The following is a 23,562-nucleotide window of genomic DNA, read 5'->3' as shown; positions in this document are numbered from 1 at the left end:
TAAATTTGGCACTTTTTAAGACTGATGAATTAGAGATGAAATAGGAGACCAATCTGGAGACTCTCAAAGTAATTCAGAGAGGCAAATATGAGAAGTTAGGTAGGTAAAATTTACATAATTTAGCAATTATTTAGATCTGGGAGGTGAAGGGGAGAGATGATGAAGAATCAATGATAACTATCCAAGTGAAACTCCCATGACTAGAAGACTAAAGATGCCAGAGATAGGGAAAGTACTAAGAAGAATTATTATAGAGAGAAAAAAGAAAATAAGTCTCAGACATGCTGAGTTTAAGATGTCTATAGGATAATACAACTGGTTATGTGGAACTGGAACTCAGAATAGAGATAAAAGATGGATATGCAAGGGGTGGCCGGTGGTGCTGTGGATAGAGCACCAGTCATAGAGTCAGGAGGACCTGAATTCAAATCCAGCCTCAGACACTTAATAATTACCTAGCTGTGTGACCTTAGGCATCACTTAATCCCATTGCCTTGCAAATAAACAAACCCCCCAAAAAGGATGGATATGCAGATTTGGAAATCACAGCATCACAGAAATAAACTTAATTCAGGGAAATTGATGAAATCCTCCAAGATTGTATAAAGAGAACTGAGAAGAGGACAAGGTTTGAGCCCTAAGACAATTCTGCATAGGAAGTAGTAGAGGTGATCATGAATGATAACTCAGCAAAGGAGTCAGGAGTCTCTAATTAGGGAGGAGAACCAAAAGAGAGAAATGTCACAAAAATTCAGAAAGAAGAAAGTATTGGAGAAGGAGTGGTCAATAGTATCAAACACTGCAGAGATATTAACAAAGATAAGGTAAGGAACCAGTAGTTTAAGACTGATGATTAGTAAAGGAAAAGTGAAGACAGAAGATATAGAGTGACCAGAGGTCATGTTAAGGATGAGGAACAGGTTTGTACTAGACTTAAAAATACACCACAAACATAATCATCAAAAGTATTTAGCAATGGTTAAAAAAATTAGAAAAGTTAATCAATGAATAGATAAGGGACATAAGATACAGAACTAACAAAACATAGTAACAGTGTTTAATAAACTAAAGGAAGAAAAATTACTGAGCAAAGGACTCCATTATCTGACAAAAAAAAATGCTGAAAAAGAAGTTGAAAAGTAGTCTTGACTAAATTGGGTTACAATTGTCAGAAAAGTCAACTCTACCAGGGATCTAGCTCTGGTTTGATGCCACAGTCCTCAAAATAAGGGCAGTGTAAATATTAAAGTTAGATAATTGCTTTGTTTTGTTGGGGGAGGGGGATGGGGAGAAGAGGAATAAATGGAATTGGTGGTGGAAGCAAAAGCTAGGGCTTTAACTCACAATTAATAGACATTTTTTTATGATACATCTTCAATTAATCTCTGAATCTATTTCAACAACTTCCTTAGAGAATTCCTGCCCAGGACTAGTCATTCAGATTTTAGGGGTGTCTATTGTCTTACAAGATAAAGTTCAAACTCTTCTGCTTATATTTTAAGCTCTCCACAAAATGGATTTATCATACTGAGGACAGGGGAATAGAGCTAGGGGGCCAGAAATAGTTGAGTTCAAATTATCTTTTTAATCTGTGTGTAAGTGAATTAACATCTCTGTAATTCCATTTCTTCATCTGTAGACTGGTGATAATACAGCACCTACCTAATAAGGTTATGAGTATCAAATGAGTTGATTTATGTAAAGCACATATATAAAAGCCTTCAGCAAATTATGAAATATTGTATCTAGTTTATACATACTGGGTTAAATAGATTTATAAACTATATATATATAGTTTGTTTGAATTAAGGTGACTTTTACAAAATTGATAAGTGGTTTAAAAAGATTCCTGTATAGACTGAAGACTATGTTAAGAGTATGAATAAATATAAAAAAGATGTCAGAAATGACACTTCTCTCACTCATACTATGGGCTTTTGTCAGTCATATTTCAAGGAAAACCTAATCAGACATGACTAGAAATCATCAATCAAGAAGATTATCTGACAAATGAATTTTATTCATCATGAACTTCACTGACTTCCTCTAAACTTGGACCCAAGCTGCACAGCTCCCCATCTAAGTATTCCAGAAAAAAAACCTGAAATTCTCACAAGACTAAGCAATGATTAAAAAAAGAGAGCAAGAGAGAAACTCTAGTCAATGATAACTTCCAGCCCAGAATAGGACAAAAAGTCTGCTAGAAGTTCATGGGCAATAAAAATGGAGGTCCCTTTGGCAAAACATGCACCAGTATAATCAGAGACTAAATAAATGAAAGATGAAAGACTATCATCTGAAGACACTAGGAGTATAGAATTTTCTTGAAAAAGTTTCTAATGGGGGCAGCTAGGTGGCACAGTGGATAGAGCACCAGTCCTGGAGTCAGGAGTGCCTGAGTTCAAATCTGGCCTCAGACACTTAATAATTACCTAGCTGTGTGGCCTTGGGCAAGCCACTTAACCCCATTGCCTAACAAAACAAAACAAAAAAAAAAAGTTTCTGATGGTCAAAGAGCCCAAGGTGGAGACACTAAAAGCTCTAAGGAGTGAAAGAGGACCATCATGATGTCAGCCAGTACAATAATCAGGAGAGCCCAGATCTAAGGGCTCTGAGGTGTCTACTAACACTATCTTAAGATATCAGAAGGCCTTGAAGAACTAGCACTCTAACATCAGATACAGGGACCCTAACTCCAGGAGCTTAAGTTTAGCACCAGAAATCAAATCAAAACAAGCAGGGATGCTCACCTCACCTATAAAGATTTAAGAACTTTAATCAATCAAATCTCTAGAGAATATATGATAACTCATATGATTTACCCACATTTCCTCACAATTAAATGATGGCCATTATGATCATGATCATGATAATACAGGACTTTGAAATATGCAAAACGTTTTACAAATATTATCTCATTTGATCCCCATAACAACTTTGAGAAGAGGCACTATTAATCCAATACAATCTAACAACATTTATTAAGCATATCCCAGCACTTTGCTAAGCACAGGGGTACAATAAAAGATAATCTTTTCCTCAAGGAGCTTACAGTCTAATAGAGGAGAGACAACACAAAATGAGACAGTAAAGCAGGGTGGGATAAGCTAAAAGGTACCCAATGTAGGGACATGTTGTTCTGTGGAGTTGAAAGGAGGCTGAAGTGCAGATTCAGAGTGGAGTGAGTCAGAAAGTTCAATTTCTGCCTTCCAAATGGCATTGGAAGGGGTTTGATACTCTATCATCCAATTCTCCAATCAGAGGGGTGAGAGGTTGAGAGAGGTGGTGATGATCACAGATTTAATGAGCTATGAGATTAGAAATGATGTTTTACCCTGGCTTGTGAAGTTCAAACTAGAGCACTAGATGCAAAGTGATTTTTAAAACTGAAGAAACTAAGTCAGTCAGAGGTAAGTCTCTAGTATTTAACATACAAGGTATATAAGGACATACTTTTTTGAACATGGTAAATGTGTTGAACTGTTTTGCTTATTTTAGGGAGGGCCCCCACCCTTTCCTTTCTTTTTTAATTAGGAGAGGAGGTAGCAATGAATTTTTTTTTAAATGAGGTTCATTATAACATTTTTTTTAGGTTTTTGCAAGGCAAATGGGGTTAAGTGGCTTGCCCAAGGCCACACTGCTAGGTAATTATCAAGTGTCTGAAACTGGATTTGAACCCAGGCACTCCTGACTCCAGGGCCAGTGCTTTATCCACTGCACCACCTAACCACCCCTCATTATAACATTTTTTAAAAGGCAAAAAAGTTGAAAAGGAAATGAGAAGGAAAGCAGTTCTGAAATATGCAGAATTTATTATATACTTTTTAAAAAGCAAGCAGTGTGAAATGGAGATTCACAATTTCATATAGCCGTTGGCACAGAGGATATTGAGCCCTGGGCCTAGAGTCAAGAAGACCTGAATTAAAACCTGAACTCAGTTACTTAGTAGCTCTATGACCCTGGGCAAGTCACTATTTGCCTCAGTTTTCCTCATTTGAAAATTTGGAATAATTAAAGCACCTACCTACTTCCCTGTGTTGCTGTGAGGAAAAATAAAATAATGATTGTATATAACTTAGTATCAGTGCCTGGCTCACTGTAAGCATTATAAATGTTATCCATTACTATTACCAGTAATAATAGTAATAACAATATTATTATTAAATTAGGATAATAGCCCACACCTTGCAAGGTTGTTGTGAAGATCAAATGAAGTATTTTAATTACTTAGCACAATTTCTGGAGCATAGTCAGTTATTATCATTTGCATACAGAGGGTAACTAGATGGCATAGTGTATGAGTGCCAAGCCTGGAGCCAGGAAGATACATCTCCATGAGTTCAAATCCAGACTCAGTTACTCAAAGTCACTTAACCCCGTTTACCTCAGTTTCCTCATCTCTAAAATGAGTTGGAGAAGAAAATGGCAAACTACTCCATAGCTTTGCCAAGAAAATCACAAAAGGGGTCAGGGAGAATTGGGACTGAAAAGACTGAAGAAATTATTTGCATAACAGGTGAATAGAACTGAAAATGTTATTGAGTACATCCAAAGATGTACTTCTTTCATTTGGATCTATATATTTTGAGATGTTTTTCTTTCAGCTAAGACAATCATTTAAATCAAATATCAAAATAAACTGAACTAGTCCTTCATATCACTTTATCACAAAGTTTCAATCCAAGATTTTAAAAAAGATGAAATGTTCAATTATATTATTCTTAAAATCGTAATATTTTAGTGAGAAAAAATTTTTGTATTAATAAATTTAGTGTTCTGTTTTAACTTTTAGTTTTTATTTGTGTTTGTATCTCTTTTAATATAGAACTAGTATACATATATTTAAATGTTATCTACTATAACTAATATTTTTCATATTCAAAATTTTTTACGAATAAGCTTATGTGATTAAAAATAGTTAAGAGACTAATAAACATCAAGTATTGCACTTGGTGCAAGAAAACTTAAGTTAAAGTTTTTACACCCATTTGTTACATGTCAATCACAATCTCTCATTCCATTTCTTTATTTGATAAATTATAAGAAAAACTGAACCTACTTTATAAAGCTACTCTGAAGGTCAAATTAAATAATACATGTAAAGAGTTTTGTAAATCTCAAAATGATGCATAAATTTGAGCTGTAATTATTATTTTTAAACTAAGCAAAGGCTAAATTTGACATCCAATGATACATTTCTTAAACCTATAATTATACTTACATCAAAAGTTCCACCAATCTTCGACAGACTCCAGAGTCAATGACTGCTTGGATTTTGTCATTGGGTCCATCAGAAAGATAAGAAAGGGCCCAACAAGCATCTGCTAATACATCTGGGTCACTGCTAAACAATAATCTTGATAGAACATTTAAGCAAGGTGATACCTAAAGAAAAAAATATCCAGAAGTTTAAATATTCCTCTGATATCATAGGATTTCAGAGAGGAGATGTCTCTCAGTGGACTTTTAACCCAAACCACACTTCAAAAAGAATCCCTGTCACAATATCTCAAATAAATAGTCATTCAGTTTTTGCATCAAGACTAGGTCAGGAAAGAGGGAGTATGGTGGGGAGTGGAAAACCTCATGATTTAACAAGATAGTCCATTCTACTTTTCAATAGCTCTTAATATTACTAGGATTTTTCTCACATCAAGCCTAAATTTGCCTCTGTAACTTCCTATTCTTGCTACCAGTTTGAACTCTGAAGCCAAGTTTATGTTTATGTTTTACTTGTGAAGTAAACTTCAAATTTTTGAAAATGGGTATCATGTTCTCCCCTACATCATCTCTTTTTCAGGCTCACCTTCCCTGGTTCCTTCATCCAATTCTCATCAGTCATTAATTCCAAACCCTTCACTATTCTAATTGCCTTGATCAGGCTTTTCTCTTTCCCTAAAATGAAGCACCTAGAACTTAACACAACAATCTAGAATTGGTCTGAACATAACAGAATACAATTAAGACTAACATCTAGGGATGGCTAGGTGGCACAGTGGACAGAGCACCAGCCTTGCAAAAACCTAAAAAAAAAAAAAAAGACTAACATCTCCCTGCAATTATACACAATTTATATTTTAAACTAACTTTTTTAACATATAAAAATACCATGACAATTTTTTAAAAAGAATTCTCAAATGGGTCATTTACTTTTGAAACCAGTCTTACATGTAGTCCTTTATATAGGTCTAGTACTAGAAGGAAAACTAATTTTCGGCTTTGTAGACCCCCCCCTTAACCAAATTTCCAAATCAGAGGATGTCAGTTTTCCCTCTTTTTGGTGGTTATAATATAGCACTGGCTCCAATAATTTAAATGTGAAGAGAAGAGAAAAGAAAAAGAAAATAATATCTTCATGAGTCTGTTTTTTGTTGACTATCAGAATACTCAGCAATGTTATTCTACTTTCCAATGTAACACACTTTTTAAAAAAAAAACCTAAAATAAGAACAGCAGACTATAGATTAGGACAGTTGTTAAATGGCAAAGATAATATTCCTAGCATTGGAATAAGAGTCAATAAACATACATTTTGGTCTCCTAAAGAGTGTCATTAAGCTTTGTGATCTTGAGCTGTTCACGTTCCCATTCTAAGTATCAATTTCTTAATTTTCAACAAGAGATGAAGGAAACTTCTGTTAAATATCTTCAATCTCTTATCTTTCCTTAAAGTCCAAGACATATTTATCAATTTGTCTAAGTCAATCATACCTTGTTGAAGTCTGGAGGTGGGTTCTTGCCTCTACATAAATTTGAAAGAGCCCATACAGCATTTCGAGTTGTTGTGAGTCTGTTTGAATTTGTCAGTAATCTGGCAAGAAAAGAAAAAAAAGGAAGTGGCCCCTTTAGCAATAATTCTCAAACTGATTTGGAGGAAGGAAATTTAGATTGTTTCTGAGAAATAAACACTTATTCTAACAAATATTTACTAAGAGTCTATCAGACACTCTATCCTAGGTTATAACTACAAAAAATGAAACAATTCCTTACTTACAACTACCATATAAGACTTTCTGAAACATAAAATTATTTAATTCTAATTTACACAGGTTTCCCAATGTTGGTAATGAAAATCATGAAACATTTAAACTAAGATGTCAATTATTTAAATTATTTCTGAATAATTACTGAATGTTTAGAGCACTAAATCACTTCTAGTCTTGAGAACAAACTTTCAGGAGTAGCTAAGTGGCACAGTGGACAAAGTAGGAGTCAGGAGGACCTGAATTCAAATCCAGTCTCAGACATGTGATACAAAAGAGCTGTATGACCCTGGCTAAGGCATTTAACCCCACTGCCACAGTCACACAGTCACACAGGAAAACAAACAGAAACTGATATTTTTAGAAAATACAGCATGACTTTTTATCTTCTCTAAATATAGAAAATAAAGAGTTTGTAAACTGAGTTTGGCAATATGCAAATTTTAGCATTTAAGGGAAATTGAGTTTCTATGGACCAAATGACTTTAAAAAAGCTGTAAATGTATCAGATTTAAACAATATGAGGGAAAATCTCTGGTCTTTAGTTCCGTTTTGCTTTACAAGGATTCTCTACTTTCTGGATTCCATCAAGTAATTTATGATGAACAAAGACAGCAATTAAAAGATGCCTTTTGTTCAAGTTATTTTCTTTGTACAGGATTTTGTGAAAGAAGGATAAGGCATATAACCTTTTATACACCACTGTCAAGAAATTGTAACAAGATTTTTCAGTAATGAACATAGATGTTCACACCAAATAAAGGCACATAAAAAATGCAGTTTATGTTAAATTCCTAACCACAATAATAAGGCATCACAAAAAAACTACTATGGTATATAAAAAGATTAGAAGTATCCAGTTACAGGGCGGCTAGGTGGCGCAGTGGATACAGCACCAGCCCTGGAGTCAGTAGTACCAGAGTTTAAATTCGGCCTCAGACACTTAATAATTATCTAGCTGTGTACAGGCCTTGGGCAAGCCACTTAACCCCATTGCCTTGTAAAAACTTTAAAAAAAAAAGAAGTAACCAGTTAACATTGCTTTTAAGTTATCAAATGTCTTATTTATATGGTAATATCCCTATAGTGTTTCTGTTATAAGGTTTACGATAGCCAGTTTTTGTAAATCCATAAGGATCTCTCCTTTCTTTGAATTCCAAATCCAAATTATGGTCAACTGTATCAAGTGATCTCTCAGTCTTTGAGGCATGTTAACTTTGACTCAACAATTATAATATAAACCCTCTGAAAGCAGGTAACATTTTTAAAAAATTCTCACTTATTAACTATCTACTATGGGCAATGAAAAGAAATGAATTTTAAGGAACCAATTACAGATAGATAAGATAGAGCAGTTTGCAGTCTAGTAGCAACCAGGCGGAAAAAATTAACATTTAAGTTCATAAAAGAGACAGTATATTTCTTAAGTATTTAGAGATTAAATTGTTAAGGTTTATTCCAGGGATCAGCATACAATAAATCAATGGGTCATAGTTTGTCAACTTCTGGCTTATGAAAAGAGTTAATCATTTTAAAAAACAGTATGAACCTTGACGACAAAAATCTACCTTTGAGAGGTGAGTACTAAAAATTCCCTACTTCCTATTCTATTCCACCATAGAAGACAACACCAATATTCCTGATCAATTAAGTCTTAATTTCCTACCACTAAATGATTCTGGTTTCTTTAAGCAGTGAAAAAGTTTTAGGGAGAAAGGGGTCTTTATATATATATATATATATATATATATATATATATATATATATATATATATATATATATATATATATAAAATCACTTCTTATGGAAGGAGTATCCACAATGATGAACCATAAATGTTTTAAGTTTTCTTACTTTTTTAAACAATAGTCATTAAAAATCAGTTACCAATGTATAATTTTCATTATTACTATTTCAAACTCTAAAATAATCTAAAAACCTAAGTTTAACAGCATCTTTTAAAAAACAAAACAAATTATCTTATGTATTATGTCAATTTACTATCTCCTATATTTCATTTTTTCCTTAAGGATAATGATTTTTCTCTCAACACATTCAATTTTGATCAATATATAGCATGGAAACAATGTAAAGACTATCAGACTGACTTCTGGGGGGGGCAGGGTAGAGAGGGAAGCAAGATGGGGGAAATTTTAAAATTTAAAAAAAAATTAAAAATACAAAGGAAACACATTTTCTTTTATAATGTATTATTTCATATAAAATAAAAACAAATAAAATACTTACTCTAAGAGAGGAGGGAGTATTCCACAATTCAAAACAAAGTCTCTGCATTCTGCATTGTCACCAGCGATATTACCAAGTGCCCATACTGCCTTAAAAGCAAAGTGAAAAATTAATTTGGATCAGCATTTCTGTATGAACTGCATATTATCAAGCCAATTACCTTTCTAATGTCCCATTTGACTATTTGAACAAGAACCTTTTTAAAGAAGTTTTTTAAAACAAATGGACACAACCCTAAGAGTTTTATAACCATGAGAATAAACCTTTTGATAGAGCTACAATAAATGAAATCTTTAAAAGAAATTTATTTCCAAAATGAATAAACTGAAACCTTTTGTTTCTTTACAATTTAATGGACATTTTATTCTGTTGTAAATAGTTTTCCCCAGTCTAAATTGATTTGGATTAAATACCATTACTATTTCCTGAGCAATCAATAGTCCAATCATTGATACCAAGAATTATCTAATACCCACTTGGGATATAGTAAATGTAAGAGCTTAAAGGAAACAAGAGGTATTGATAAATTTTGCCTGAACAGACTGTTAACAGCAGATGATTGCCTGATGTCAGAAAACAGGACAAAAGAGAAAAAACAAAAAAACCAAATTTTTTTAAAAGCCTAGCACTCAAAAATTCCACAGATTGTCTATATTTAAATACACAGTACCTTACATAATTAGTTTCTTGCCTCAAGTGATTTCATATTCTAGAAAAGCAAACATAAGTAGCTACTAACATTAATAATTACTATATTATGGTAACTAATGCGAAGAATGAAGAGACATGTTTCAACCTGGTTTTACACCAGGTTTTACCTATCTTTCTCTCTTTCCTCTGCCTTGGGCAAGACAATCTTTCTGTGTCTCAGCTCTTTTGTCCAGAAAAACCTGTTGTGCTCTGTTAGCAGAGATTTAAATGACTAAGACTGAGTTGATCAAAACCTGGGTAAAAATTGGTCCCTGTTCAAGTTCTGATAATGCACATGGTAATTTAAGTGAAACTGTGAAAGTCATTCTTTTGTTCTCCTTCTTCAGCTTGCTTGGTAAGATATGGTCACATTTTAAGCATGATGGTCAATTACCCAGGAAATGAAATAGACTTTAGGAGGGAAAAAAAGATGTTAAGGAGGAAGAACTGTTACAAACAAGAGACAAAAGATTAAGACCTAGAAACCAAGATAAAAAAAATCACAGTAGAAAGCTAAGATTTTCTCAAAGTAGCAGCAAGAATTATGTTGACAAATGTTAAAAGAATATATGAAGATTAAACAATAAGAATATCTGGGGCTGAATGACATTTAGGGAAGTACAAAGTCTGATTCAAGGGAACAAAAGAAAGATGTGACTTATTGAATAGGAAGTCATTTATTTCTGGGAGAAAGAAGAATTTTAACTATTTGGTATATGAAGTTTGTCTTAAATAGCTATTAATCAGTTAGATTTCCTCTAAATTACTCTGCAATCCTTAAAAACTATGAAAGAGGGAAGACTCAAAACAACAATAATGCCTTGCAAATTATTACAATACAACTTCCTTACAAGACTAACAAAGATTAAATGAGACAATGCTGCTAAGAGTAATTCAAGGCACAAAGAGTGAGGGTGCCCAATATCATAAAAGACAAAATTAAAGTAAAAATAGTGTTCAGAACTGTTCTAAGCATTTCAAAAAATGTTTTAAGCTTATTTTGGTATTAACAAAATCTATTTCCAGATTCGTTCTCCTAAATGTGAAAATCAATCGATATTTGGGCCTAATACAGAAGTAGCATTCTTTTAAATACTATACAACAACTAGCCTCTTTAATCACAATTTCAACTGTTTTTTTTATTTCTCAAATGAACAGTCTCCTTTACTCAATTCACTCATTTTTTCTAATTTCTTTATTATTTGCTGTATCAGTCAAAAACCAAAAATGACACTGGGCAAGACATACTAAATAAATATACTAAATACTAAATAAAAAGAATATTAATATTTTAAACACAAGCATCATACTGCTAACATACCACAGCAATATACCCTATTTCCCAAGTCCTGTACCCAAAATTTACAAGTCACCTATTTTACTGCTAAATGTGACAGTTGAGAAGCTTGAAATATGCTAGGACTAATGGTCTGAATTAACTACTAAGGTAGGAAAGTAAATCAGAAAAGGAAGAAAGAATATAAAATGCAACTTATAAACTTAAAAAACTATGGGTAGTAGAGAAAGTAGAAATATTGGGATTCAAGAAATGTTGCTGTTTTTTGTAGAGGCATGGCTCAAAAAAAACTGATGATATATTAAAAATATAATTTTTAGAATCTCAAAAATTGGGGAATTACTATATTTTGGACATTACAGAAATAAGAATTGAGATTTTAGAGATCTTTCATCCACTGAACCAGTATAAAAATCACTTCTATAAAATCATTATTTATCTTATAGCCTTTGCTTGAACACCTCAAATGAGACTGAGTTACCTCATTTGGCAACTCATTCTACAGACAAGTGGCCCAAAATATAACAAATTCTTTCTTAAGCTGATCTCCTTCTCTATAAACAAACCAATCTGTTCTAGTTCTGCCTTCTCTTTTACATTCATAGTGATGACCCTGCAAATCAATGAAGATAGCTATAAACATCTCTTAAGTCAGTTTTGGACAAAGCACCATTAATTCTAAGATAATTTTCTGTCTTGTTATCACTTCCATCTGATAGAAAATTCTTTAGAAGAAAAATGAGGTTATTAGAAACAAATAGCTACCTAAAAATGTTAAAGGATTTTGTTTACTGTATGTATCAATGCTTCTGTAAAGAGGAAAGCTAAATAGTCTGAAAGTCACAAATGTACTAGATATGACAAGAAGCAGGATGCATCTCTCTGGGAATTTGCTCAGCTAATTAAATTGAAAATAGAGAAGGAAAAATAAACTACCCAAAAACATGTGCTAAATAAGTACAACAGAGAGGAGAAAGTTTAACAGAAAGAAGTATTCAAATAAAGAACAGGGAGAAGAATAAAGTCTGAAAACAATTATCTATAGGTCTATATCTACATAACAAATTTGCTGACTGTTTACGCTCTGAATAATCAACAAATCTTGAGATCTTATTAAGTTGTCTCTCAAAGACACCACACAGACTTGACTCCAAAAACGGTAATACTGCCTTAAAAAAAAAAAGATAGCTCAACTAGATGGGTAGCAGAATTGTACTACAAACTAATAAAACCGATGAAATCAGAGATTATGATGGTCTTGCTAACTTCTTCACCAGTTCATACTCTGCCTTTTCAGACTGCCTAATCTTATGTACTTTTCTCTGTATCTTTTTATAAATCCAATTATTTCCAAATTAGCAGTAGTACTCCAGTTATATCTTGCTACATACCTAGCCAACTTCCTTGTCCAATCATTCACAACCTTGTTAACAACTAACACCTTTTAATCTTTACTTCCTGCACTCAAATCATTCATGACAATGTACTTCAGTCTATCATTACTATGTAATTTCATTGTCTTTTGAGTCACCTTAATTCTGATTTTCCTGATATCATATTACATGATTTGCAGTTACAACTATCGTCACTAAAAGGATAGTGCTGTAACTTGCAATTCTGTCTGATTTCCTGTCATTTAAATATGAATCTAATTTAAAATCCATTTTTATTTATAAAAATGTGTACATGTATATAACTGTATGTCAATCAGAGCAGTATGTTATTTTCATCCATGCTCTCTTCAATGGATAATTAAATCAATCTATTTTCAAAAATGAGAGATTTTTACTGAAAAACCATTGGAGGATTCCAGGATTAGATACAAGCAGTATGTCATTCACAAAGAAGAGGCCCAATGGACCTTCGCCAGAGAGGGGATCATCTGAACTCCATGAAGGAAATCTTTCATAATATTGGCAAACACCTTAGTTGGGCATACTTCTTATTTACATCTTATTTAATGGCATTATTCAACAAAATACTTGGTCAAATTATCTGTCACATTTTTTAATGTGTGGAGAACTCATTATTGGAGAGGTGTTTTTAATGTATTTTGCTGAATTAAATGATTTACCTTTGGGGAGCAAGGGGAAGAGGGAAAAGGAGAAGAGAAAATAGATGAACCAACCCCATATAGCAAGATTTTATACCTCTACATGTCCCTGTCACTTAAATGATTATAAAGATATAATTTGTCACATAAAATTGTTTGTGAAAGGCTACTTGCTTCCTTTTCATGTTTTTATAAAGGATTCTCTTGACAAATGCCAAGATCATTAAAGATTTCAGAAATGAGAAATAGGCAAATGGAATCAATATTTCTCAGTTGCCTTTTACATACATGTGTATATAAAATTACTCTCTGTAAATTTTCATTCTTTTGGAATCTCTCCATCTTTGGAATTTATTTTTAAAATTTTATCGATAATTAAATAATTATGTTCCTTTGAGGCAATAAAGTACAATGTAAAGAATTTGACTTTGGAGTAGGAAGGCTTGGGTTTAAATACTGGCTCTGTCATTGACTATTTAGATACTCCCGGGCAAAACTCTTTATTTCTCTGAGCCTCAGTTTCTTCATCTCTAAAATAAAGAGGTTAAACTAAATGACCTGTAAGGGTTCACCTAGTTTTTAATATATTAATTTATTACCTCCAGCAGATTTCTTCTTCATCAAGGTGTAGCCATTCTTCCCAACTTCATGGCCCCAAATTCTACTGCCACTTCCTCACACAGAACATACACTACTGAGTTTGTAGTCCAAATGCAGTAAGTCAACTATTGTCAGTGATGAGAATTGACTCTTATAGGAAAACTGGCAGATATAATCCATTTTGTATCCATTTGTTGCCCTCATTCCTGGTTTCATCTACAAATGACCTTGAAAGGGACTGATTTAGCTAGCTCTCACTCCAAGCTCTCTGCAGATTTATTTTCTCCTGAAGAATTTTTAGTTTTTCATGAGGTGATATAACTTGAAATATTCCATCCTCCTCCTCCTCCTCCTCCTCCTCCTCCTCCTCCATGCTTTGCAAATTAGCTTGTGCTCTAAAAAGACTGTTGCCCTTGGCTGCCATGTTGCTTCACTTGGTAAGAGCAAACATCTGCTAGCTGAGGCAGTTTCTGGGCTTATTCTGTCTCCTTGCTATGGTGACAATTTTGCAATAGTTAAACTTCACCAAGAAGTGGTGAGAGATTCAATGCTTTTACTTTTGTTAATTTCTCATATTTTGGAAGTATCAGATTATTTATATTAAAGAAACTACTTCCTGCAGGTTCTCCTTATGCTTACTCTTTCTTCTGATTTGGTATGGGTTTTGAATTTTATTCTAACCAGCCAATGAATGCTTTTACTTTTGTTAATTTCTCATATTTTGGAAGTATCAGATTGTTTATATTAAAGAAACTACTTCCTGCAGGTTCTCCTTATGCTTACTCTTTCTTCTGATTTGGTATGGGTTTTGAATTTTATTCTAACCAGCCAATGATCTGAGTGTACATAGAAATCTGAAATAACACTCAAATCAGTCACTCTGTCTGTTAAGATAAATTCTATTTCATGTTTTGCTATATGTTTTTGTAGCTCACCATATCCAGGGCCTGCAGACTCTCTTCTTGAACATAGTATTCATGATGTACTGGTATAAGACAAGCCTTCGGTCTCTTTCATTTCTTGATCCCAAACTGTATTTTCCAACATAGTTTTTCACTGAACTCCCCTGTGCCCACCTTCAACAAGTTATTCAGTATTAATGTAGATGCTGACTTAGTTTGAAGGATCTTATCAAGTTCTTCATCCTCTGCAACAGATCATATATCACAGATTTAGAGCTGGAAGGGACCTTAAGAATCAAGTCCAACCCCCTCATTAATTTGAGTGAGGAAACTAAGACCCAGAGAGGTTAAGTGGGCACTAAGTTGCAGAGCCAGGATTCATCCCCTTATATTCTGACCCTAAATTCTTGTCTTCTCATGCTCATCACAGACAGCAAGGTGACCAAGTATCCTATTGAAACATTTCATAAGTGCACGATGAAATTAATTTGTAAGAACCTAAGAAACTCCTTAGCATTTAACTGTAATTTCTTTATATCTCTTGGTTTCAGTTATAGAAAGGTCATCAACATGAATGTGATTCAGTTCCTCTAGGTCTATCTACCTGTTCAGTGGACAGTTTGCAAATTAAGAATACTAACAATTACGTGAATGGCTGTCGATATTCTTAACACTTTTTATCCATTTTTCTGCTACAATCAGTCCAGAAACAAAGGGAAGTTACAATGAAAAGAGGGGTTTTTAAAAAAAAATTTTTTTCCAATGGGGTGTTTTGACCAATAAGCTTCATTTTTTTTTTTTTGGCAATGATCTTCTACATTGGTCCTTGGAGGGCATACATACTCCCTCACTGTGTCTCTAAATTGTAGTTTTTCAGGATGACTAGAACCCATCTGAACTTGTATTCTTCTTGTATAACCTTCTAGAATGGGGATTCACCATCACACAGCTGAGTGAAAAAGCATGAATAAAATACCATTTACTAACATTTACCATGCACCAAACACCAAGTTAAGTGCTGGGGAGCCAATGAAAAAAGCAAAACAACCCCTGCTCTCAAGGACCTCATACTCTAATTGAGGGAGGTAGCAAATATGAGAGTTCAACTACAGGATTCAATGGACAGGCCTAAGTAGGCCAAAAGGTCAGGAAGCCTGCTGGGTGTAGAGACAGAGCAGATAAAAAAGACCCAGAGGAATTCAGGTAGCAGGAGCAGGAGAAATGGTAAGGCTTTGTGGTCTTCCTCCTCAGAAGAATTGTGGTTACTAACTATACAAAAAGTATGAATATATTCAACCAAGTCAAATGAGATATGGGTAATAGGAGAAGGGAAGAAGGAGGGGAAAAAAGGAACTCTCATCTGGCTGCCCTATGGGATGGAGGGTGGGAAAGTGGTGAATTTATCCTTAAAACTGGAGTCACTGAAAAAGACAGTACCAACAAATGAAACTCCTGTTTAGGATTGATTCTACCCCCCCCCCCCAACAAAGGAGCTAGTTGGTGAAATAGAAAAACAAGAACTTTAAAAGGGATCCTATGTCACCTGTGCAGTATTCCATTTGTACCAATTCCTCCCATCTTCTCCAGTAGATTGTTTGTTCCCTTAATCACTGCCCCAATCTATTTCTTCCCTGTGACCTTCAAATATGTCTAAGATATCACTCATTCTTAAAACACTATCTATACCATCTATTTAAGCCACCACTCCAAATCATTTTCCTGCTTTCTCAAATTCCTAGAAAAAGCTGTCTACATTTCTTTTCTCAAATTCTTTTCTCTCTCTCCCCCCTCCTTCTTCAACTCCTTACAATTTGGCATCACTCAAGAGCAAATGTCTCAAGTTTCCAATGGTCTCTTTAACTGCCAAACGTATCTCAATTCTCTTTCTACTTAACCCTCTGTAACATGATTACCTAATTTTCCTGATAGTCTTTCCTCTCTAAGTTTTTTTATGCAACTTGTCTGACCTCAGTTTCCTTTACTGACTCATCAGTTATATCACATACTCTCTAGTATACCCCCAAGGTTTTGTTCTGAGTCCCCTACTTTCTCCTCTCTCTCTCTCTATATATATATATGTATATACATACATATATATATACATACATATATATATATATATATATATATATATATATATATATATATATACATACTCTCTCTCTTTGTAATTTCAACTTACATGGGCTTAATTATCAGCTCTAAATAGACAACATGCAGGCCCAATTATCTTCTCTGAACTCCAATCCTCCTCTACCAACTGCTGATTGTCCCCAAAATAGCTCAAACCTAATATACCCAAAACAGAACTCAATATTTTTTCCTAAAACCTTCTTCTCTACTGACCTACTTACCCCAAATCTCCCCAGCCTGAATACTACTCATTCTTGGAACCTTATTGTCACTTCTCATTCTTCATCCCACATATTCATTTGCCAGATTTTTCTGTTTTGACCTCCCAGCATTTATTGCATGACTCCTTTTCTCTACTCACTCTACTTAACTAAGGGAACCCCCTTAGTTAAGGCCCTCATCATCAGCCACCTGGACTAGTATAATGACCTCACCCCTTTCTCCAGATTATATAGAGCCCTATATCAAAGTGATTTTTTTTTTAGGTTTTTGCAAGGCAAATGGGGTTAAGTGGCTTGCCCAAGGCCACACGGCTCTAGGTAATTATTAAGTGTTTGAGATCAGATTTGAACCCAGGTACTCCTGACTCCAGTGCCGGTGCTTTTATCCACTGCGCCACCTAGCCGCCCCTATAAAAGTGATTTTTCTTCACTATTCAAAAAAACTACAGTGGTTCAGGGCAGCTAGGTGATGCAGTGGATAGAGCACCAGTCCTGGAGTCAAGAGGACCTGAGTTCAACCTCAGATACTTAATAATTGCCTAGCTGTTCAACCTTGGGTAAGTCACTTAACCCCAAACTGCCTTAAATAAAAAAACACTCCAGTGGTTCTCTAATGCCTTTAAGATAAAATACAAACTCCACTGTTTGTTTCTAAGTCTTAACCTGACCCCCTACCCTACCTTTCAAGCCTCATTGTATATTATTCTCCCTTTTTGCATTCAAGTTCAGACCACATTGGTTTCTCTTGTCTGTCACACATGGGACACTTCTCCATCTCCATGTCTTTATACTGGGTATCTCTGACGCCTAGAATGCATTCCTTACATCTGATTCATAGGACTCTCTCCCCCTTGATTCAACTCAAGGATCACTGCTTTCCTGATCTTCCTATACGCCCTCCATCCTTAACTATCTAGAGCAAAACTATATTCCCAATGCCATAGTACAAGTGCTTGACAGATTAAGAGACAATTTATAAATGTTTGTTGATTGAGAAGGAAAGGCAGGTAAGTGGTACCATGGATAGAATGCTAGATGTATAATCTAATCTATACACCTCCTCTTCCAGAGTTCAAATCTGGCCTCAGACCCCAGGTAAATTACTTAACCTTGTTTGATGAGCTACAACAGGAAATGGCAAACTATTCCAGTATCTATACTAAGAAAACTACAAATGGAATCACAAACAGTTGGACACAACCGAAATTACTGAACAAAAACAAAAGAAATGAAGTGCTGACTTTAGTCTGACAAGGATATTCTATTTAAGAGAATGGATTTTTTTTTAAGTTTAGCACAATATTTTGGACTAAGATACCAAGAAAGGAAGTCTTAAAAGGGAAAAAAGGTTTAAAGTAATTCTGATAGGGAAGAAAAGGAAAATAGAGGCTGATAAGATCTTATGACTTCTCAACATTGAAAATAAGGGCATATAACCAAGTTAAAATTAGGAAGAATGAGCAATAAAATCAGGAAGGGTCGGTCAGTCTAAGCAGAAGAAATGAGAAGGTATTTTAAGCTACACTACAACTAAGAAAAACAAAAGTTACAGGTATACTGCTTGAGGTAGATAGAATGTGAGTAAAAGATAAGAAACAGAAAGTAAAACTTAAATATTTTGTTTCTATCTTCTCTATCAAGGAGAAACAGTCTGAAATAAAGACAGAATAAAAAGATGTGGGTATTGAAACTGAAGATAAATAAATAGTAAAGCAGTTCCTACTTGTATTCCTTGGCTCTAAGTCATCTGGTTAAAATAAATTATATATCCCAGGGTTCAGAAAAATTGTGAATGCAATGCTGAACTATGAAAAATTAAAGTGAATGGAAAGGTGCCTAGAAACTGGGCAAACATTCCAATTCTCAAACAAAAGTATTTCTAAAATTACTAATCAGTACATTTAACCGCATTCCCTGGAAAAACTTTTTTTTAAATTTCAATTCTTATTTTTATTTTATTATTAAAGATTTTATTTGAGTTTTACAATTTCCTCCCTATCTTACTTCCCTCCCCCCACCCCCCCACAGAAAGCAATTTGTCAGTCTTTACATTGTTTCCATGTTGTACATTGATAGAATACCATTCTTAAAGAGTTAGTTTCTGAACACTTCAAAAGGTAAATAGTATGTACAAAATCACCATACCCTTATTAAAGGGAAGTCATGACAAAGTCTAAATAAACTATACTGCCACCTCAATTGAAATACCTGGATTTTAGCAAAATACTTGACAATCTTTCATTAAGGACTAAATGGAGACTATATAATAATGCAATAAGATGGACTCCCAGTTGAAAGATAGTCAGACACAAAATGTGTTGCTTAATGGATTGATGTCAACCTGGAGGGACATCTATACTGAAGCATCAAGTTCAATGTTTTTAATTAATGATGTAAATAGGAGGAAATGACATGATTATCAAATTGATAGTTAATATAACTGATAACAGAACTGAAATACAAAAATCTTCCTCAAGGCTGGAATTATAGGCCAAATTTAATAAGATGACATTTCACAGCAATGCTTACAGCTCACAGGGCAATTTTATGCAGTCGCCTGTGGGTTTACTCTAGTTCATGGTCATCAAAATATACTGTCTACTGTTTCAATAAAAACTTTTAAAAGTAAGGTTGGACAGCCTCACTCTATATGAAGCAACAATAAAGAAGACTACCAAAAAGAATGAAAGTAATGTTAGCTTATATTAACAGAATCATGATATCAAGACCCAAAGCTATGTTAGTCCCCATGTAGAAATCCTTCACTAGTGAAGGATTTTTAAAACGTGCCACATTAGGCATAGGATAATGAAGTACTGTCACAAATTGTCAGTTCAGAATGATCACCTACTACTCAAAAAAATATTACCAGAAAGAGATTATTGTAGAATGGGGTGGGAAAATTTTTTTCTCTAAAGATATTTTTAAACATCATTCAAGGGTTATATTTGGTCAAACATTTAATTAATTTACCCCAGAAAAGTTGCTAATTATTGAATTGAGTCTCCCCTGTGATTGTCTTAGCAATGTCAGACCAAGACAGAGGTTCCCCGCCCTTGTAATATAGATGAATTAGATGGCCTCTGAGATTCCTTCCAAATCTAAGGTTGTATATTAAATTTCACCAGAAGACAAGAACACTAAATGGGAATCTGGTTGCTATCTACAATCAAAGGTGCCTCAAATGGAATAGGCTCCTTTAGGGTGCACTGAACTCTTCAACTGTGGAAATGCTTGAGTAGATGGTTAAGTTTCAGGGTGATAATGCATTCTTCATATTAGCAAATAGACTAAAAATGATTTATGGGGTTTCTTCAAAGTCCATAATGTTTTGTTTCCATCAACAAAATTTGAATTGTCAATTCCCCCTTAACATTGGGTCCAAAATAGCACTATGGTGCTTTACATATATTCTAACTAGTTCAAGGTACATAAATTCAACAAATGCTTTTTAACGGATTATAATCTTATTTATTGATCTGTCAATTTCTTAAAGAAGTCATTTCTGTTTGCTTATTAAGCACTTGTGAGTGACTAAAGCCAAAATTTTTTTCAAATAAAACTGGTGCCAAGCAAGATCATCTTCATCCTGTCCTTTTAACCCAATGTAGGACTTTATATTTATTCCTGTTAAATTTCATTTTCAGTTCATATTTCTTGCCTAAGTAATAATGAATTTTTATTATCATGCTTCTGTTTAACTTGTGCCAATTATGTACCACCATGAAAATGGAATCATTCATCAAAATTATCTGGGTACCACTTTTACCAGCTTATTCAGATATATTAAAATAAGTTATTACCATTTGGTAATATTTTGATGAAATTAAAATACATTTTGAGTACAACATAACCCTGGAGCTATGATCTTGGAAACCAAAAAAAGGGGGGGAAATTGGGCTGCATAACACTCAAATTTGCATGAGTTATAGTTTTCTGAGAAATTACACTGATAATTATGCCATTAAATCTGTTATAAAAGAAATAAGATTAAGTAACTTTTGGTAACAAGGGTTTCCTTAAATTCTGAAACTATACTAAAGAACTTCACAAGAATCCTGGCAATGGAAAAGAGTATGATTTCGTCATCATAGTCCAGTTCATGCCCCACTAATGTTCATGCAAACTTAGACAGTCCAAATTCCAATTGGAATACTCAAGGAAGAAAATGGAACAAGAGTGGATTGTAAATTGCTATTCAGAGGGAAAATAAAAGGACTAGGTGTGATAAAATAGGGAAAAGAAGAGAGAATTGTCAAAATAATACAAAGAAACTAGATATGTAAGAAAAAGGGTGAGGATACGATGGCATTTAATGCAATTCCTAAACATAATTTGAGTTGATCATTTTAGAATTTCTAATATAACAACCATTACATTAACCTGTGCTTGAGTATAATCTATACCAAGTCACATGTAGATGAAATAGTTTTAAGAATTTTTTAAAACGGTATTGCTATAGACAGAAAATGAAAGAGAAAATATCAAAATTATAGATTAAATTTTTTTTTTAAACTGAGACTTTACTGGTCTAACAAGCAATCTGAGGGGTTCGTTTTCAAAAAATACTACTTTCCCAAAAGCAATACTTTGAAAAAGCAAAATAATTGTATTGCTTGCTTGTTTTTTTAACCAATGAAATCTAAACAGACCTAAGTTAAAGCTAACAGTTAAAAGAAGTAAAAATAAAATCCTACAAGTTTCAACTATTTCCCTCATAAAAAAAGCAAACTATCATCAAGACATTAAAATGAAAGTCATGTTTTTACATTATTTGCCGAATTAAACAAGAAAAAACAATTTCCACTATAACTTTAGGTTTCCTCAAAACTCAAATTTAAAGTTTCAGTGTTGTAGAAATTAAGGGCAAAGATACCTTCAACTTCTTTGAAAAAGGAAATAAGAAATAAATTTAACAATGACAAAGTATTAATCAATCGCCAACTGATAAATAACAGTTTATTACTAATGGACTAATAGCCTGGAGAGTTAATTAAAAAACTTATCAATAAAATAAGGGAGCTGTGGTAAAATTATGCCTCTTGAATACTCATTTTCCAAGTTACATTAAAATATCAATCCTCTTGTTTTGTCTTTTAAGAGTCCAAAGAAAAGTATTTTAAAACTTGATTTAGTTATTAGAGAACTACTTTTGATTCTCATTTCTACTTATCAAAACAAAATTTAATTTATGGTTCTGATTTTAACAGAAAAAATTATTTCCCAAGTTTCATTAATAAAATTTAGTTCAGATTAATTTTTGAAGCAGATATTATTGGAAAAAAAGTGTCCATCACAAAAGCAAATTGTCTATTATAACTATCATAAACTTTGAAAATGTTCACAATCATAAATGTTACTATTTTTCTCATTTCAATCTGTACTTTAAATAATTATAAAAATAGAGTTTAAATTCATTCAAAATTAAAACTCAATTTAATTTTATTTAAGAGCCTCAATATTTATTTTAAGGGCATAAAATTTAAATTACTTTAAAGTTTTTAGAATTACCTGAAACGATACAATTATGAAGTTTAAGATATGATCCTCAAATTTTAAAATAGAAATAGTTGTGATTAAAAACCAAAACTAAATACAATCAGAGCAGAAAATTTACAAAAACAATGAACACAAATAATTTAAGAAAAATTACCTGTTCCTGGACATCTTCATGTTCTGAATTGAGAAGTTTGATAAAAATTGGAACAGCTCCAGTTTCAATTACCACCTTGGTGTGTAGAAAGGTTCCAGATGCTATATTAGTTAAAGCCCATGCAGCTTCAAACTAAGAAAAAATAAAATTCAAAGTAAAACTTTAGGCACAAGGAAACTTAGAAAAGATCCAGAAAAATTAACGAAAATGGAATCAAACACATTCCATTTATGAAAAGACCCCCCCCCCAAAAAAAAAGATTGTTATGCCTGGAAAAAAAAATAAGGAAGTATGATCAAATTTACAAAATTATAAAGTTTCAATAGGGTGAATATGGAATTTACTTAAATTCATGAGTTTCAGAATGAGAAAGAATGTCATTAAAATTTGAAAGAATTATGTCAGAACAAATAAAACACTTATTTGTCAAGTAGCAGTAAGCTAGAAGTATATTATAAATAGGATTCAAAAATTCAAAGATCAGGGAGGCTAGGTGGCACAGTGTGTAGAGCACTGGCCCCGGAGTCAGGAGTACCTGAGTTCAAATTCGGCCTCGACACGTAATAATTTACCTAGCTGTGTGGCCTTGGGCAAGCCATTTAACCCCACTGCCTTGCAAAAAAAAAAATTCAAAGATCACAACCCTATGTAGAATAATATGTTGGGAGGGCAATTATTTTTTCCCTAGAAAACTCTGATTAATGTTACTAGAAATGAACTATTTTGGATAGTATGATCTAATTAAACCATTAAAAGTAAAGTCTGATAAGGTAAAAGATAC

General features: G+C 33.4%; 1 protein-coding gene across 1 annotated transcript in view; it reads right to left on the bottom strand.

The window, feature by feature from the left end:
• Positions 1-23,562, bottom strand: part of LOC141487854 (importin subunit alpha-6) — a 53,864-nt gene that overhangs the window by 13,744 nt on the left and 16,558 nt on the right. Inside the window, exons 6-9 of the mRNA XM_074187435.1 lie at positions 22,782-22,913; positions 9,232-9,320; positions 6,712-6,811; positions 5,222-5,385 (exon numbers count right to left, since the gene is read on the bottom strand). Coding sequence (XP_074043536.1) covers positions 5,222-5,385; positions 6,712-6,811; positions 9,232-9,320; positions 22,782-22,913 — 485 coding nt within the window. The remainder of the gene's footprint in view (positions 1-5,221; positions 5,386-6,711; positions 6,812-9,231; positions 9,321-22,781; positions 22,914-23,562) is intronic.

This window comes from Macrotis lagotis, chromosome 5 (assembly GCF_037893015.1).
Source record: "Macrotis lagotis isolate mMagLag1 chromosome 5, bilby.v1.9.chrom.fasta, whole genome shotgun sequence".
NCBI lineage: Eukaryota > Metazoa > Chordata > Mammalia > Peramelemorphia > Peramelidae > Macrotis > Macrotis lagotis.
This window is presented reverse-complemented; position numbering and strand designations above follow the sequence as displayed.